The following is a 14,898-nucleotide window of genomic DNA, read 5'->3' as shown; positions in this document are numbered from 1 at the left end:
GCCACTTCCCTTCAGAGGGATCGTGTGCTGACCAACACTTTGCACCAGATTGAAGCCTTCCTTCATTCCTTTGCCGTTATTAACCCGGCTTTAAATCTCTTCCACAGACGTATCCCACCCGGCAACAGGAAACGACCAAGCTCAACAGGAAGTACAGCCTGACTGAGAGGTGAGCCACTTCCCTTAACAACCATAGAGCACAAACACTGACACATGAGTTCATATAAACAGGTAATATTTCTTTTTCTGACTTTGACTATCCTCCATATCTGCGACTCCATGCCTTTCTGACAAGGCACGCTCGCTCCATCTCTGTCTGATTGTCTCTGAGTGAGTCTCCGGAGACGTTAGGTGGGGTCGGCCCATTGTGCACCGGGCGGGCGGAAATCCCACTCAGTCATGCCTGGCTGTGATTTGACTGTAATGAGCTCTAAGTGTGCAGAGCAATCATCCATGCTTAAAATGTGACCATAATGATATGTGGTTGGATGGTGATTCCTGTATGTTGGCATGTACGAGGGCGGAGGAGGGAGGAGGGTGGAGGGTGGACGTTCAGGACATGCATGGTTCGTAAAGGGGCCTCCATACTCATATTTAACCTGAGACAGAAACAGTTGAGTGATTCTGGGATGCAATTTAACCACTTTCTCTCTCTTTCTAAAAGAAATTCACCTTCCATTTTTACCATCTAGGCCTTGAAAACCTAGTGTTTTTCCGTGATCCTCCAAATTTAAAATAGTTTTGTTTACTTTCCATGAGAATTGTGGGTATTTGTGTTCTTTTTCTGAGCTCTTCTCATTGGTTTTAAGTGGGCATAGCAGCAATATAACACTCACAGCAGCTGTGGCTTTAAAAACTTAGTATTTTTCATTGTTATAGTCTTGGTAATTTATACTTAAAGGTGCAGTAATACAGATTTTACTGATGAGTGTTAAAAGGAATCAGTCAACCTGACTCAAAAATACATCAGACACTGAATGTCTAAGTTACACACCATCTCTTTTAGAGCTGACAATTGATTAGTCAATACATAATAAATAATAAACAATCAATTACTCGTTTATGTTATTTATCAAGCAAAAAAGCCCAAATATTAGCTTTTCTAATCTGAGTATTTTTTTCACATTTGAAGAACAGGTTTTGTGGAAACTTTTTCTCCTATAATTTTTGGCATTTTACGATCAAAACGATTACTCAGTAATAAAAATAAGAGTTATTCTCAGCCCAGTACACAAACAGAAATCTAACAGCTACATTTTAGGCTTGGGTTGCCAGATTCAGCCTGAGTCAGTCACAAATGGCAGTTTTGGTCTCTGAACAGGCACAATATACCAAACCTGGCAACCTCACTGTGATGCTGTTTTCAGGCACTGTCATGCTCCTTTACTATTTGTTCAATAACAATATAATATTTTTCTTCTTTCACCCCACTTTCTCTTCATTACAGGGACTACCCGAGCTGGAGACGGGAGTCCAGACCTCCAGAGAGCCTCAACCAGTACCACCAGAGTCGATGGGGCCCCAGACAACTCGACAGCAGCAGCGACCGCAACGGATACGCATACGCCCCCCCGCCTGCTCCTCTCGGGCTGCGAGGACGAGCCATGTCCGAAAACGACCTCCGCTTCGACAGCAGCCACCGCTGGTCGCCGTCGATCTCTGTGGCGACCAGTCAGACCCTGAGCGAGGTGGAGGAAGGAGCGGGCGGCGTGAGGCGGGGGGAAGCAGCGAGCAGTGCCAGGCAAAACAGGAGGAAGACGCCGCCTCCCCCGAGGCCGCCGCCCCCAAAGTGGGAGCAGTTCCACCGCAGGCGTGCGTCTCACCACACCCTGTTCTCCTCCTCTTCTTCATCCACTGCTCCTTATTCCTCCGCTCCCTCCTTCAGCGACACAGAAACGTCCAGGCAGAGGTCCTACAGTCTTCCTCCAGAGAGGCAGGAGGTGACGGAGGGCTGCCCTCGCTGCAGCTGCAACCAAACCCAAACCCAGGACCACGCCTTCCCCCACCCACCGTCCAATCAGAGCCCGGCTCAGTTTCAGGAGCGGCCCTTTGCTGTCGCTCCGCCCAGTCCTATGTTCTCCAGACGGGCCTTCAGACCAGTGGCCCCGCCCCAGAGAGAGAGGGAGGGGAGCCTGAGGAGCTCGTACGGAGGACAGCAGGAGAGGGTGGAGGTTGTTTCCTCTCTACCTCCACCTCCACCTCCAACAGACACTAACATGAGCAGGTGAGACGAGAGGGAAATCATTAAATTATTTTGGTCCGTCAGTAACTAATAACTTCACCGGTTACATCAGTAACTTCTGTACTTAAATGTTTTCTTATTTAAAATCTGATCATTTTGATCGTCTGTGCCTCTGCAGTTTGTCTGAGATGTACGTCAGCCACGGTCCAGACCAGGACAGAGTCACTGTGAAACCTCACAAACAGCAGCACAACGTGAGACCTGGAGCCGAGTGGGACAGGTCCTCATCTCCCAGAGTTCACAGCGAAACAGCGCTTCCTCCTCCTGATGTGGAGAACGGAGGCGTTGGTGGGGTTTTACCTCCCGAGTCCTACTTCGCTATAGACTACGAGCAGCAGCTGCGCATGAACAGAGGCTACCAGATTGAAGAGCAGCAGAAGATCCCAGAACCGGGAACTGAATCTGAGACCACCCTCAGCCCGAGTCCGGCGCACAGCCTGGAGGCCGACCTGGACGTCCCCATGGAGACCGACATCGACGACTTCCAGGAGGAGGAGCTCCCGGCGGAGGTCGAGCCGATCACCAGCGAGCTCCCGTGCTTCGCGCTGCCCGTGACGGTCCTGGAGACGGACATCGACACGCTGCCGGACTCCGAGGCGTCGCCGCCGGGCAGGATGAGGGCGGAGAGCGGATCCCTGGAGGAGGAGCTGGAGACCGGCGAGAGCAGCAGAGAGAGGCTGAGCCTGGAGGAGCTGTTCCCACACGGCAGCGAAGGAGAGTCGGGCACGGAGAGCTGGAGAGGAGCCTACCAGACCACGGAGCACAACACCGACAGCTTGGATAGGTAACAAGAGAGAAGGAGGCTTAAATCTGAGTGCAGGAATGTGACTGTGTGTGTGTGTGTGTTGTGTATTAATTACACACACCATTTGATTTGTACAAGACCTAACTGTTCCTGTCACTAAGCTCAGTCCCTCTTTCCCACAACCTTTCCAGAGCACCTCACTGCAGCCAGCTCTCGTTTCTCTCCTTCAGCTGAGCTCACAAATGTGTGTTTTGTTTTTTCTAGAAACAGGTGTCAGACATGTAGTTGTAGCCACAAAGGACAAAAGAGAAAAGACCCAGAGTGTCAAACACTAAACTGATTTATCTTGTTTTGCTAAATCAAATCAACACCATACGAAATCAATAAATAAAGATTTCTGTAAAGACGTAGAGACGTTGTGAACTTATGAATTTATTTAGTTACAGCAGCTTCAGAAATCCTCCTGCAGGTTAAACTGAACGAACCAAACACTTTCAACCTAACAAGGCCACAAACAACCCACAATACAAACTCCATCCACTAAAATACCATAAATACTCTGCTACTCACTCCATTCGGTTGTAATTGTATAGTTCAGTTGCAGTTTATACTAAGAAAGAAGAAATATAACCCACTTTATATTCTTTGTTATTTTACTGTTGTTTTTGTTTTTCTGTTGATCATCTCCTCTGCTATCTCCTGCTTATTTATTTGCCTGTTTGGGGTCGAGATGTTTTCCATATGCCCCCTTGTTTTTCTTCTCCTCTCGCTCGCCCCCGATAATTGATCGCATCTCTTTATTTATGTACTTTTGTGATCACTGTATTTTACGACCGTGTGTCTGTTTTACCGCTTTGCCTCTGTGTTTATCTCTGCGTAAATAAAATAAACTCTCCTCCTCTCCCCCTCCGTCAGGCGGTCCGGTGCGAGCTCCAGCTGTTCGTCCTATTACAGCACGTCGGCGGCCAAGGCTCAGCTCCTGTCGCAGATGAAGGACTTCACCGATAACAGAGACAGATACGAGGACGACGAGCTGACGTACAAGGTAACGCCGGCGGCTACTGTCTCGCTGCTAGTGGTGTTCGTCTGTTATTTTCATTTCCTGGAGTTTAAACAATCCTCCCTTCTTGTCGCACAGAAACAGCTGATGGAGAGCCTCCGCAAGAAGCTGGGAGTGCTGAGAGAAGCTCAGAGGGGGCTGCAGGACGACATCCGAGCCAACGCACAGCTGGGAGAGGAGGTGGGGAGACGCCTCGTCCACTTATTCATTCATCTGTTTGTCACTCACTGGGTTTCACTTGTGCCATTTTACAGCGACCTCCGAAAATGATGATGATGAAAGTGAAACCTGCTCAAATACAGTGTGTTTTAGGGCTGCAACTATTATAACTATATTTATATAGTTTATAAGTGTTTTTATTATAGGTAAACACCTTAACTATTTTTAAAATTCATCGTTTAATCTATAAAATATCAGAAAACTGTAGAAAATGTGATGTTTTTCCAGTGATATAAATGTAAGAAAAGCAGCAAATATTCACATTTTAAGCAGCAGAAATTGATTATTTTCTTGATTTAAGCTCTAAAATGTCAAAAAATAGTGACAAATGAGGCGTCCCAATTTCTAAAAATATTTAATATTCACATTTTAGAAGCTGGTAGCAGTGATTTTCAGCATTTTGGTCTAAAAACTACTTCAGCAGTTAAGCACACATCATAATTAATCTTCTCTTTATCCTTTAATTGATTGATAAAGTGATTATTTCAGAGACAGAGCCGTCAAGGTGAAGTCGTGTGTGTTACTGCCTCATAGTTTTACTAATGCACCAAATCAAACTGTCAAATCAACGTTCACCTCCCGTCCTCAGGTGGAGAACATGGTGGTGTCGGTGTGTAAGCCCAACGAGGTGGACAAGTTCCGCATGTTCATCGGCGACCTGGACAAGGTGGTCAGCCTCCTGCTGTCTCTGTCCGGGAGGCTGCTGAGGGTGGAGACCACGCTGGATACACTGGACCCCGAGACGGAGCACCACGAGAGGGTGAGGAGGAGGAGGAGGAGGAGGAGGAGGAGGAGGAGGAGGAGGATAGAGGGAGTGTGAGGTTTAGGAGTGATTAGTCAAGTGTAGTATACTCTTTTGCATCACACTGTAGAGGAGGAGTGTTTGTTTTGGTCTATTTTGGGGGAAAAACGTATTTAAAATGATAAACCTTTAGATTTCTTTCAATATTTCTGGTTTGTATTTTGTAGCAACAGCTTTTTAATGTATTTATGCTCTGAAATGACCTCTGTATGGCAGACTGCAGCTGCCAAATCAGCTCAGACTGAAATATTTATGTTGCTAACCGAGCATCAAAGTTGCTTCATTCAGGCGACGCCATCTTAACTCGCTAGGAATGGTAGAAAAGGATAAATAAGTGGAGGGAGAGTCAAGAGAGAAGTTATTTTGAGAAGGATAAAAGAATAAATAACACATTAACTCATGTGTCACCTCCCTTTCTCTCTGCCCTCTAGCTCCCCCTGCTGGAGAAGAAGCGTCAGCTCATGAGGCAGCTGTCCGAGGCCCAGGACCTGAAGGACCACGTCGACCGCAGAGAGCAGGCCGTCAGCCGGGTGCTGGCCCGCTGCCTGTCCCCCGAACAGCACAGAGACTACAGGTACAACACAAACACTTCTTCATCGTCCGTTGCAGTTGGACGTTTGTCTACAGCAGCATTTTATCCTCATTTTTGGGGCTGATATGTAAAATTTGTGATTACATTAAAGGGAAAAAGTGACTGGGCACACATTTATATATCTATAATATCAATAAAACATTAAATTTAACTTAAATCACCATAAATTCAAACTGATTAATCCCCGTCTGACACTGTAAACTTGTTGGATCACGTCCATACTGTGCACATTTCCATGAGATGCACGTTTTCTAATGTTTATCTGTGTTTTTTTTTCCTGCGTAGTCACTTTGTGAAGATGAAGGCTGCTCTGCTGGTGGAGCAGAGGCAGCTGGAGGACAAGATCCGGCTGGGAGAGGAGCAGCTGAGGGGGCTGAGGGAGAGTCTGGGGCTGGCTGGGACTGGGAATGGGCATGGGAATGGGCATGGGAATGTCGATGGGATATGGACATTACTGAAAAGAAGAAGAACATATATATGAAGAAATGAAGAAGAAGAGGAAGGAGAGGGGCTGTAGTCCCTTGAAACCAAACTGAACTGAGTCCAGTTTGAAATTAAAACGAGAATAAAAAGTTTGATGTGAGTTTCTTAAAGGAACAGTTTGACATTTGCATTCTCACTGAGAGCTAGCAGCTGATTAGCTTAGCTTAGCTTAGCTTAGTTTAGCGGAAAGCATTGAAACAGCTAGCCTGGCTCAGTCCAAAAATGTTCAACATGTTATTTCTCATTTATGTGCCGGGATATTCATCGTCCAGGTGCAGTGACATCCTGGGGTCTTTATGCTAGGCTAAGCTAAGCTAAGCTAACCGTCTCCTAGCTGTAGCTGTAGCAAACTGTTCCTTTGAGGATTAGCAGAGATAGATGCAGAAGTTTCAGCACCAAACCGAGATTCAAAAGACACCTAAAGAGGCGTAAATTCAAGAATTCAGAAAGAGGAAAGACTGGACAGAACACTAAGAAGAAGAAGAAAGTTGGATCCACAGAAGCGTGTGCAGTTCACTCTCAGCAAAACATGTTGTCTTCATTAACTCGAGGCTTCAGAAATCAGACAAATCTTCGAATACGACAGAAACAAATCAACAACTTCTCTCCAGAGCTGTGATTTTGGAGCTGAGAGCACGTTGACAGATGGAAAAGGTGACGATCGGATTTCTCAGATCCTTGTTTGTGAGTAAAACAGCTGACGAAGACGATTCCCCCCAAATTTCCACCAAAATAACAAGACACTACACTTCACCCTTTGCTTCACGTTTTGTGCCTGAAACACGTACTGTAAACCCGACTTTAGTCTAAACGTTATCGCACGACGTTGCCAAAGACATTTTCGCTTGATGAATGTGTCACTGAGACGCTGCTTATTATTATTTTTATTTTTTCTTTTGTATTTAAATCTCCCGGTTCAGAGAATCGAAGGAGAATTTTTGTTGGTGCTTCACACTAAGAAACTGTGTTTCCGTTAACAACACTAAAGTCAATGTTGTGACGTTTGCAGCCTTATTAACTGCCACTGGGAAGTTAGCTAAACCTGCGTTCACAAACACATATACTGTATTATCCAGCATAGTATCATCATATCACCTTGTACTCCTCATTACTGTAACGTCTACGGCTGTAACATGTTTTACTGTGTGGAGTTTGACACTCTGCCGACTCATTATTTTGTCACGTCATGATTGTTATGTACAGAAGACACTTGTGTTTATAATGTATACGATGTGTATATAGTGATTTTTTTTTTTAATGACTGGAATTGGTTGTAAAAGATGAACGTAAAGACCGAGGAAAGTTTACTGTATATTTAGGATGAATCCTGAGGAGAAGCTGGTTTTTGTTGTTGAGCTTGTTCGTTTTTTAGCTGCCATTTTTTTTGCCCCAAATCCAGTTAACTAATTACTAGAGACTGGTGTTAAAGAAAATATTGGAAAATATTCTCATTTGCTTTCTTCCTGAGAGTTAGATAAGAAGCTACAATCCAGCAGCTAGTTAGCTTAGCTTAGCATAAAGACTGGAAGCAGGGGGAAACAGCTAGCCTGGTTCTGTTTAAAGTAACAAAATCTGCCTATCTTCCTCTAAAGCTCACTGATAATGTGATATTTCTTGTCAGGGCTGTGAGTAATGATTATTTTCAGTATCAGTTAATCTCCTGATTATTTTCCCAGTATAATCTATGTGTCGTTTGGTCTATAAAATATCAGAAAACAGTGAAAAAGCACAAGGTGACATCGTTAAATCTTCTTAAAAAGGTCTTGTTTTGTTTGACCAACAGTTTAAAGGTGAGAAATATTCAAATTACCAAAATGTAAGACAAAGAAAAGTTGAAAATTCTCACAGTTGAGGACACAGAACTGTAAAATTTTTGCTTGAAAATAATCAATTATTTTTTAAAAAGTTGGCAATTAAGTAAGGTTAGGTTAATAATTGTTGCATCTCTGTCTCGCTTGTTTAATCCCTACAGAACCAGGCTAGCAGTTTCCCTCTGTCTCCAGTCTTTATGCTAAGCTAAGCTAAATTTCTGCTGACTTCAAAGTGACAAACTCTAAATTTAAAACTTGAGCAAAATAGTTTTTGTTGTAGTTCAAAATGACAGAAACGAAAAAGAACTCAATCTGTTTTTCCCCGACTTGTGAATCGTTGACTTTCCTGAAACACAGAGTTTAAACTCAAAGGCAGATTCAGGTTAATTATTCACCGTCAGATAACTCCTATCTGCCTCCTGCTCCTCCATGTCTCGTGATTTGTGATCTTGCCAAAGTCTCCCGAGCTTTAACCGACATCCTAAACCCCGGACAGGTCGTCTTCTTTTTTTTTAACCACAAAAAAACACAGCAGCTCAACAAGATGGAGGAGGAAATGTGTATATTTTGGCTGTTGAAAGTTGAACAGACTGAAGTTAAGTAAAAACACAGACACTTATCGTTATCACTTCCCTTTTCATCACTGGTTTAACTTCTGTTTATTAAAAGTTGGTTTTACACTCAGTTTTTGTTCATTTCCTGCTGTTCTAAAACCAAACAACCCAGACATCCATGTATACTTGTTAATTTTTGTTTTGTTCTGTACATATTACGTGTATTCTTGTATTATAACGGCCATTTTCTAAACCAACTGGAAACTTTTATTGACTTGACGAGAGAGAAGAAGTTGTTTGTTGGACCAGGAAGAGAGTTTGTCTCTGTTGTTGATGTTTTCCTGTGTAATTTTGGTTTATTACAAACTTTTTTTTTTTCAAAATGCGTTTTGTTTTGTAACTGCAAAAACACTCGTGAGGAAAAAGTACCATAAATAATAATAATAGTATTTTAAACTAGCTTTTTGTCCTCTGGTGTGATTTATCTTCGGTGTCCGGGGGGCTGTTGTTTGGATGTGGTGGGGCAGTTGAGTAAATATGGCAGAGGGGGTAAATGGAGGTTGACAGATGATGAGAGGAGTGCTGAGAGTCTTTCAGCAGCTCTGCAGAAGTTAGTTTAAGGGAAGTTAATGTTCATGTCATTAATAATAAAATGGTTCTGTAAAGGCAGGGAGCATTAAAACATGTTGTTCCTGTGGTGTGGGGGCGACGTTTAAAACCTCAAACCAGAGATTAAGAAATCAACTAAATAAAACAGCAGCGGTGCAGAACGTTTGAAGTGTTTGCGTAAAAGTCGGCACCAGCGCGAGTAAAAAAGAAGCTGAGACGTACGTTAAATAAACAGGAGTCTGACGAGAAGAGACTCTTTATATACAGTGCTGCTTGACAGTTTGTGAACCCTCCACACATGCTCATTGTTTCTGTTAAAAGAAAATTAAAATAACTTTATTAAGTGTGCATCTAAATCCCAATTTTCTCAATTTTCCTCCTTGACTTTACCAGTGCAGCTCGGGCTTCATGCAGTTCCCTCTAAACAAGTTCTGTACCTGCAGATGATAAACAGAAACCTGACATTTCATATGTAAAAAGTGGCGACAGTAACAACAGAAGAAGCTAAACTGCTCAGTGGCTTCTCACACTTTCAAGCATGCAGGATGGAGTCAACTTTATTTAGGTATATAAATATATTAAAGCAGAGTTTCCGACGAGGATGGGATTCGAACCCACGCGTGCAGAGCACAATGGATTAGCAGTCCATCGCCTTAACCACTCGGCCACCTCGTCTTGTTTTGCAGCAGTTATCATAAAGCTTTCAGACACGTAGGTCTGTGTCAAACAGCTTTTTTCTTTTTAAATTATAAGTCAAACTGTGATTATTATGACTTGGCTCTTCAGTTTTACTCCCTTTTTCTTCTGTTTTATTCTATTTTCTCATCTGACACCAGCTAAATGTGATTAATTCATGACTGGGAAGAACCGAGGAACTCCAAATATTCATGATATAAAACATGATAAGCCTGATCCAGGTCCAAAATAACTTAATACTCCTCCACAGGCGGCTGTATGATGTTATTTCAGATGATAACATATGTGAATCTGTCAACAGAGTGGTACTTTTAATGGAGACTAGAGCCGGAGCCATTAATAAAACTGTAAAACTGGATGGAGAGAACAGTGATTTAGGTGGTGGTGTATGGTGGGGAGGTGGAGTCGGTGCTGGTCTGTGGAAATAATAAAGAAAACAGCTGTCGTAAAAGTGAAGAATCTGCATTTTTTTGGGAGGGGGAAGTGAGGGAGTGCATTCTTCTGCCCTGACCCAGATTGAAGAACAGAGGAGTGATGGGAAAGTAAGAAAGAAAGATGGAGGATAAAACATGGGGGCGTGAGCAGAGGACAGAGTGACCCACAGGAAGAGAAATAAAAAAAAAAGAAGCATGAAAATAACAGAATAAATGAGTCAAAAGAAAGTTTTAATATCACTTCAACACCAAAAAAGAACTTGAATGAATGAGTTTATATCAGGGAAAGACAGGAAGTGAAGAGAAACAGAGCCGTTCGCCATGGGAGGCAGGGTGGAGGAGTGTTTATGTTGGGCTGCAGAGAGCGGAGAGGTGGAGGTGGAGGAGGAGGAAAAGATGAATGAGAGGGAGGTGAACAGAAAGAAACAAGATATCAAGGCAGAAATGATGAAGTAAGAGAGTGTAATCAATCAGAGCTCTGTCTGTACACACTGATCAACTGTAACCACGGTGATTACAGCCCTCAGTCATTCCCACAGGTGACCACCAGGTGGCGACATTTAGCTGTTCCTGCAGCATTAAAGAGATTTTAACTTTTCCGCTGTTGATATTCAAAAAATAAACATGATACTTAAATGTAAGTAAATAAAACTTCTCAGTAGAAACACCTAAAAAATATCGTCACAATTTCGTCACTATTCTACCTCCTGGTTATTGATTGTTTTATAGGCTGTTAATACTTTGTTTGCATGTTGTTTTTATCTTGTGTTGGTTTGTATTTTTAAGTTTTGCTGCTACAGGAGAGTAGCAACAATTCACAATAAAGCTTCCTTATGTCCTTTAAAACCTGTAATCAAAACACCGTCCAGCTCTTCAGATGCTCTGAATACAGAAGAAAACATAAAATTCATAAAGTTCTTTCATTATTTAAACCTCAGGATGCATCTTTTTAAAAGCTTCTTTCTTGATATAAAAAAGCTTCATCTTGTTTCCAAATGTTTGTACATAACAGAGGAAATCTCTGAAAAAGCACATGGAGCTATTTAAATCAGGATGCACTTTTTTAACCCTACTAATTCAAATTTTTCCTTATGTGAACCACAGGTTTAAGGATAGAGTCAGAATCAGAAGTTATTTCAGAGCAGGTTTCATACAGTTTGATCAGTCTTTTTTAAAATAATATTCATAGTATTAAAGCAGAGTTTTCGACGAGGATGGGATTCGAACCCACGCGTGCAGAGCACAATGGATTAGCAGTCCATCGCCTTAACCACTCGGCCACCTCGTCATATATTAAGTAAAGATTTATAAAGCCTGAGAGCAAAATTAAGAGAAGTCATTAAAAAAAGTCTTTAAATTATGAAAGATACAAATTTGTGTATTTCATGTTTAAATTGTAAGATAATGAGCCAAAATGTGTATTTTCTGATTTGACTTACACCTAAAAAATCTAAATTATAAGACTCTAAGTAAAAAATGATGAGATATATGTCAAAAGTCTGTCTTATAAACTCTAAATGATGAGATTTTGCTATAATTTTGAATTTGTAAGACATGAATTCCATCAAAACACATGGCTTCCAGATAAAGTAAATCCTATCGGGCTTATATTCTACCTTATTTGCTTTATTATTAAATGGGTAACACATTTAAGTCCTTCTGTTTAGCATTTATAAGCTGTATATAAAACATATAAACTTTAATGTAGTTGTACGTCTTTGTTAATGTTTGTTTACAACTACAGCTCCTCCTGTGGAGACTGCTGTATAAACGAATGATAATATAGTAAAAAACAGTTGTATTAACATCAAATAATCTTCATAATAAAAGTTATTATAGTAGTTTATGGACAGAGACAAATGTTGATAACCGATTAATCGAACTGCTCCACTGACCCAGTTGGAGAAGCGATAGCTCTTGAATCGATTTATTTTCCTGGCTCGCAGATGCTCCTGTCAAGACAGCGGAGACAAAGCAGTTAAACCGGAAGTTACGCGCTTTGGCCTTCAAATTAAAACAACGCAATTTGATACGTAATAAAAAAGAGGAACGATAAACTGTATACTATGTAATAAAATACAAATGTGACTTGATTGGAATGAGGATGTGATTAAACACTGACTTTAAAATTGTAAAATGTGTCAGGGCAGTGATTTTGTACAGTAGCTTTATTAAAGTCGCAACCGGAAGTTGTTGCTAATTTTAGCTTGACGCTAGCTTGGCGTCCACCTCTTTAAGTGGCAAATTCAACGCATAACTGTGGGCAGTTTTTACTGTAATTTGCTCCAATTTGGCACCTCCAAGATAAGATAATTGCACATTGCTGCTTTCTTAAGTGTTTTGAAGCCGTCGTTTATCGAGACGGAGAGTGACGCAGGATTTTTTTTCCCCCCACTCGGAGCAGCCGTTAAGTTTACCTTGGCTACTGTTGACATAAGCAGCCCACGGTAGGAGACGGCGGCGGGGCAAATCCGAGTCACAAGACTTCTTCTTCCCGGAGCTGCACGGCTACTTTCTTCCCCACAGCCAGGTAAAGTAAGGCCTCAAGTTAGCGCTTGCCAGCTTTGTGTATGAATTGGAAGCGGGTTTGAGCGCGGTAACTGTTAAATAAGTTAGCTTTCTGGTTGTATTTTGCCCGTTTGTTTGACAGGTCTTGGTCTTCAACGGTCGGTTAACGGCTAAACGCTGACGCTAGGCTAATTATCTGCTGCCGCTCCGTCGGCCGTCGCGTTTGTTCTGCTTTGTTTTTCGGCTCCGACCGCAGCGTTTTAGGAAGAGTACAACTGCAAAAGAAGGAGCGGAAACGGTTGCGAAAACTACCCTGTAACTGGAGATGTGTTGTCATTTTTACTGTCCATGATGAACCGGGGCGATAGGACCAGCAGCTGTATGTGGGGTGTCCAAGCCTGCCGCTGTTCAAGCTAAACACGTCCTAGATTTAGTTTTTTATTAAATGCAGGGTAAATAAGGCGAAGACTGGTCGGTGACAATGTTTCAGTTCAGGGTGAGCTGGTTTCGGAGGCACAGTGACAGAGGTAAACGCTAAAGCTGATAATGGTTCCTGCAGCTTTAGGGGTTGTGACCGGGTTTTTATAAACGGATGCCGTCTCTCCTCTCGTTGTGCTGTAAACAGGATTTGGAGGAATGGAAAACCCCGGATACTGCACCGGGAGCTTCGACGGCCTTCATCACCCCAGTGACGATGATGATGATGAGATGGTGGACATTGCGGGAGCCACACTGGACTTCTCCTCCACGGACGACGTCCCTCCTCTCAGCACAGGTAACTTTAACAGACAGCGTTTACAGCAGAGCTCTGTTTACAGCTGGATAATGATCTCTACTTCATTCAGAGGCATGAAGCTGCTGGCCTGAGCAGATGCAGAAAAACTCAAAAACGCTATAAAACGTGATTTAAGACCTTGTAGAAATGTTGAAGTGTTCATTTTGAAGGCTGCAGCTAACAATTATTTACATTATTGTTAATCTGCTGAATAGTTTGTCTTTAAAATGCCAGAATAAAAGCTGAGCAGGCACTTCAAATCCCAATATATTCAGTTAACTATCATGTTGACAAAAGACAAATCCTCACATTTGAGAAGCTAGAAACTCTAAATATTTGACCTTTTTGCAAAAAAAAAGTTACGCTCGCCGCTCCAGTTCATTCAAATGCCAGAATTAAAAAATAAAAGATCACTTTAAGTAGATGTAAAGCAGATCAAATCTGTTGTGACTGTTCTGAGTGTTTAATCAGAACACCCCTGGTGAGACCTTATCTTTCTATCCCCTCATTTCCTGTCAGTTCCCAGCTATCCTCTGTCTGAAAATCTCATTAAATGTCCTCTCAGAGGAAGTAAAATCCAGCTTCTAGTAGTGTAACGGTTGATCTGCGGTGGCAGGTTTGTCTGTGCAGTATATCCTCTTAAGAATGTGTAAACAATAACTTGAACTAGAGTCCTGTGAAGGAAGGAAGGGTCGATACACAGTCACAGCAGTTTGATCAGGTGTAATCATAAACATTAGACCACATCATATCTCACTTTATTATCTGTCTTTAATTACCCATTATAATTCTTATCTTTGGTAATAAAAAAATCTGTCAATTAAAATCAAGGTAGCAATAAACTTAGCTCTGAACCTGAACGTGCTCTGTCTGAACTCAACCTTCCTTCCTCTGTTAAGCTTTTTGTTAATGAGTAACCACAGTTCTACAAAGTTGCTGTTTACTGTTTTCTAACAACAACAGCAAAATAAAGCTGTTCTGTAAATGCTAGTGTGGCTAAATTGATCATTTCAGATATGGAGCCGTGGCACAGTTGTAGCATAGCTGCAGGGTCGTCAGCCTCGTGTTATTATCATCTCTAATTATGTGTTCTTAAAGCATTAATGCTAAAAACTGAGGTGTGACAGGAAGAGAGGAGCTCAGTGTTTGTTAGCACTGAGGCACAGTCGTCTGCTGATAAGATGTATCTGTTGTTGCAGAGCACTGTTTGAGTGTGAGTATGAGTCACATGCTTTTAGTAAGTCATGGCCATACATCTGAGTAATCAGCTGCTTCATGCTCTCTCTCTCAAACACAGAAACAAACTGTAAGAGCCTGATTTACTGTATTTCAGTTTGAAGTCACATCAGAACGTAAAAACAGCCTGTT

At 42.2% G+C, this 14,898-nt stretch overlaps 2 protein-coding genes and 2 non-coding genes across 5 annotated transcripts in view; 2 read left to right on the top strand and 2 right to left on the bottom strand.

Moving 5' to 3' along the window:
- Window positions 1-8,967, top strand: part of shroom4 (shroom family member 4) — a 63,999-nt gene extending 55,032 nt beyond the window's left edge. The window contains 9 exon segments of the mRNA XM_018703792.2: window positions 108-169; window positions 1,448-2,224; window positions 2,361-3,026; window positions 3,903-4,032; window positions 4,126-4,227; window positions 4,856-5,026; window positions 5,500-5,642; window positions 5,946-6,054; window positions 6,056-8,967. Of these exon segments, the coding sequence (XP_018559308.1) occupies window positions 108-169; window positions 1,448-2,224; window positions 2,361-3,026; window positions 3,903-4,032; window positions 4,126-4,227; window positions 4,856-5,026; window positions 5,500-5,642; window positions 5,946-6,054; window positions 6,056-6,118 (2,223 nt within the window). The 3' untranslated portion in view covers window positions 6,119-8,967.
- A 743-nt stretch (window positions 8,968-9,710) lies between these two features.
- Window positions 9,711-9,792, bottom strand: trnas-gcu (transfer RNA serine (anticodon GCU)). Its single transcript has one exon. It is a non-coding gene; the product is annotated as a tRNA-Ser (tRNA).
- A 1,661-nt stretch (window positions 9,793-11,453) lies between these two features.
- Window positions 11,454-11,535, bottom strand: trnas-gcu (transfer RNA serine (anticodon GCU)). The gene has a single exon. It is a non-coding gene; the product is annotated as a tRNA-Ser (tRNA).
- A 928-nt stretch (window positions 11,536-12,463) lies between these two features.
- Window positions 12,464-14,898, top strand: part of clcn5b (chloride channel, voltage-sensitive 5b) — a 28,882-nt gene continuing 26,447 nt past the window's right edge. Inside the window, exons 1-2 of one of the 2 annotated variants that reach the window (XM_018703814.2) lie at window positions 12,464-12,777; window positions 13,381-13,530. In XM_018703814.2, the coding sequence (XP_018559330.1) occupies window positions 13,392-13,530 (139 nt within the window). In that variant the 5' untranslated portion in view covers window positions 12,464-12,777; window positions 13,381-13,391. Of the gene's footprint in view, window positions 12,778-12,827; window positions 13,283-13,380; window positions 13,531-14,898 lie in introns of those variants that run through there. The other variant, XM_018703813.2, reaches the window with a different exon arrangement.

Source organism: Lates calcarifer, linkage group LG14 (assembly GCF_001640805.2).
Source record: "Lates calcarifer isolate ASB-BC8 linkage group LG14, TLL_Latcal_v3, whole genome shotgun sequence".
In the NCBI taxonomy this organism is placed as follows: Eukaryota; Metazoa; Chordata; class Actinopteri; family Centropomidae; genus Lates; species Lates calcarifer.
The sequence above is the reverse complement of the archived record's forward strand: the minus strand, read 5'-3'. Positions and strand labels throughout refer to the sequence as shown.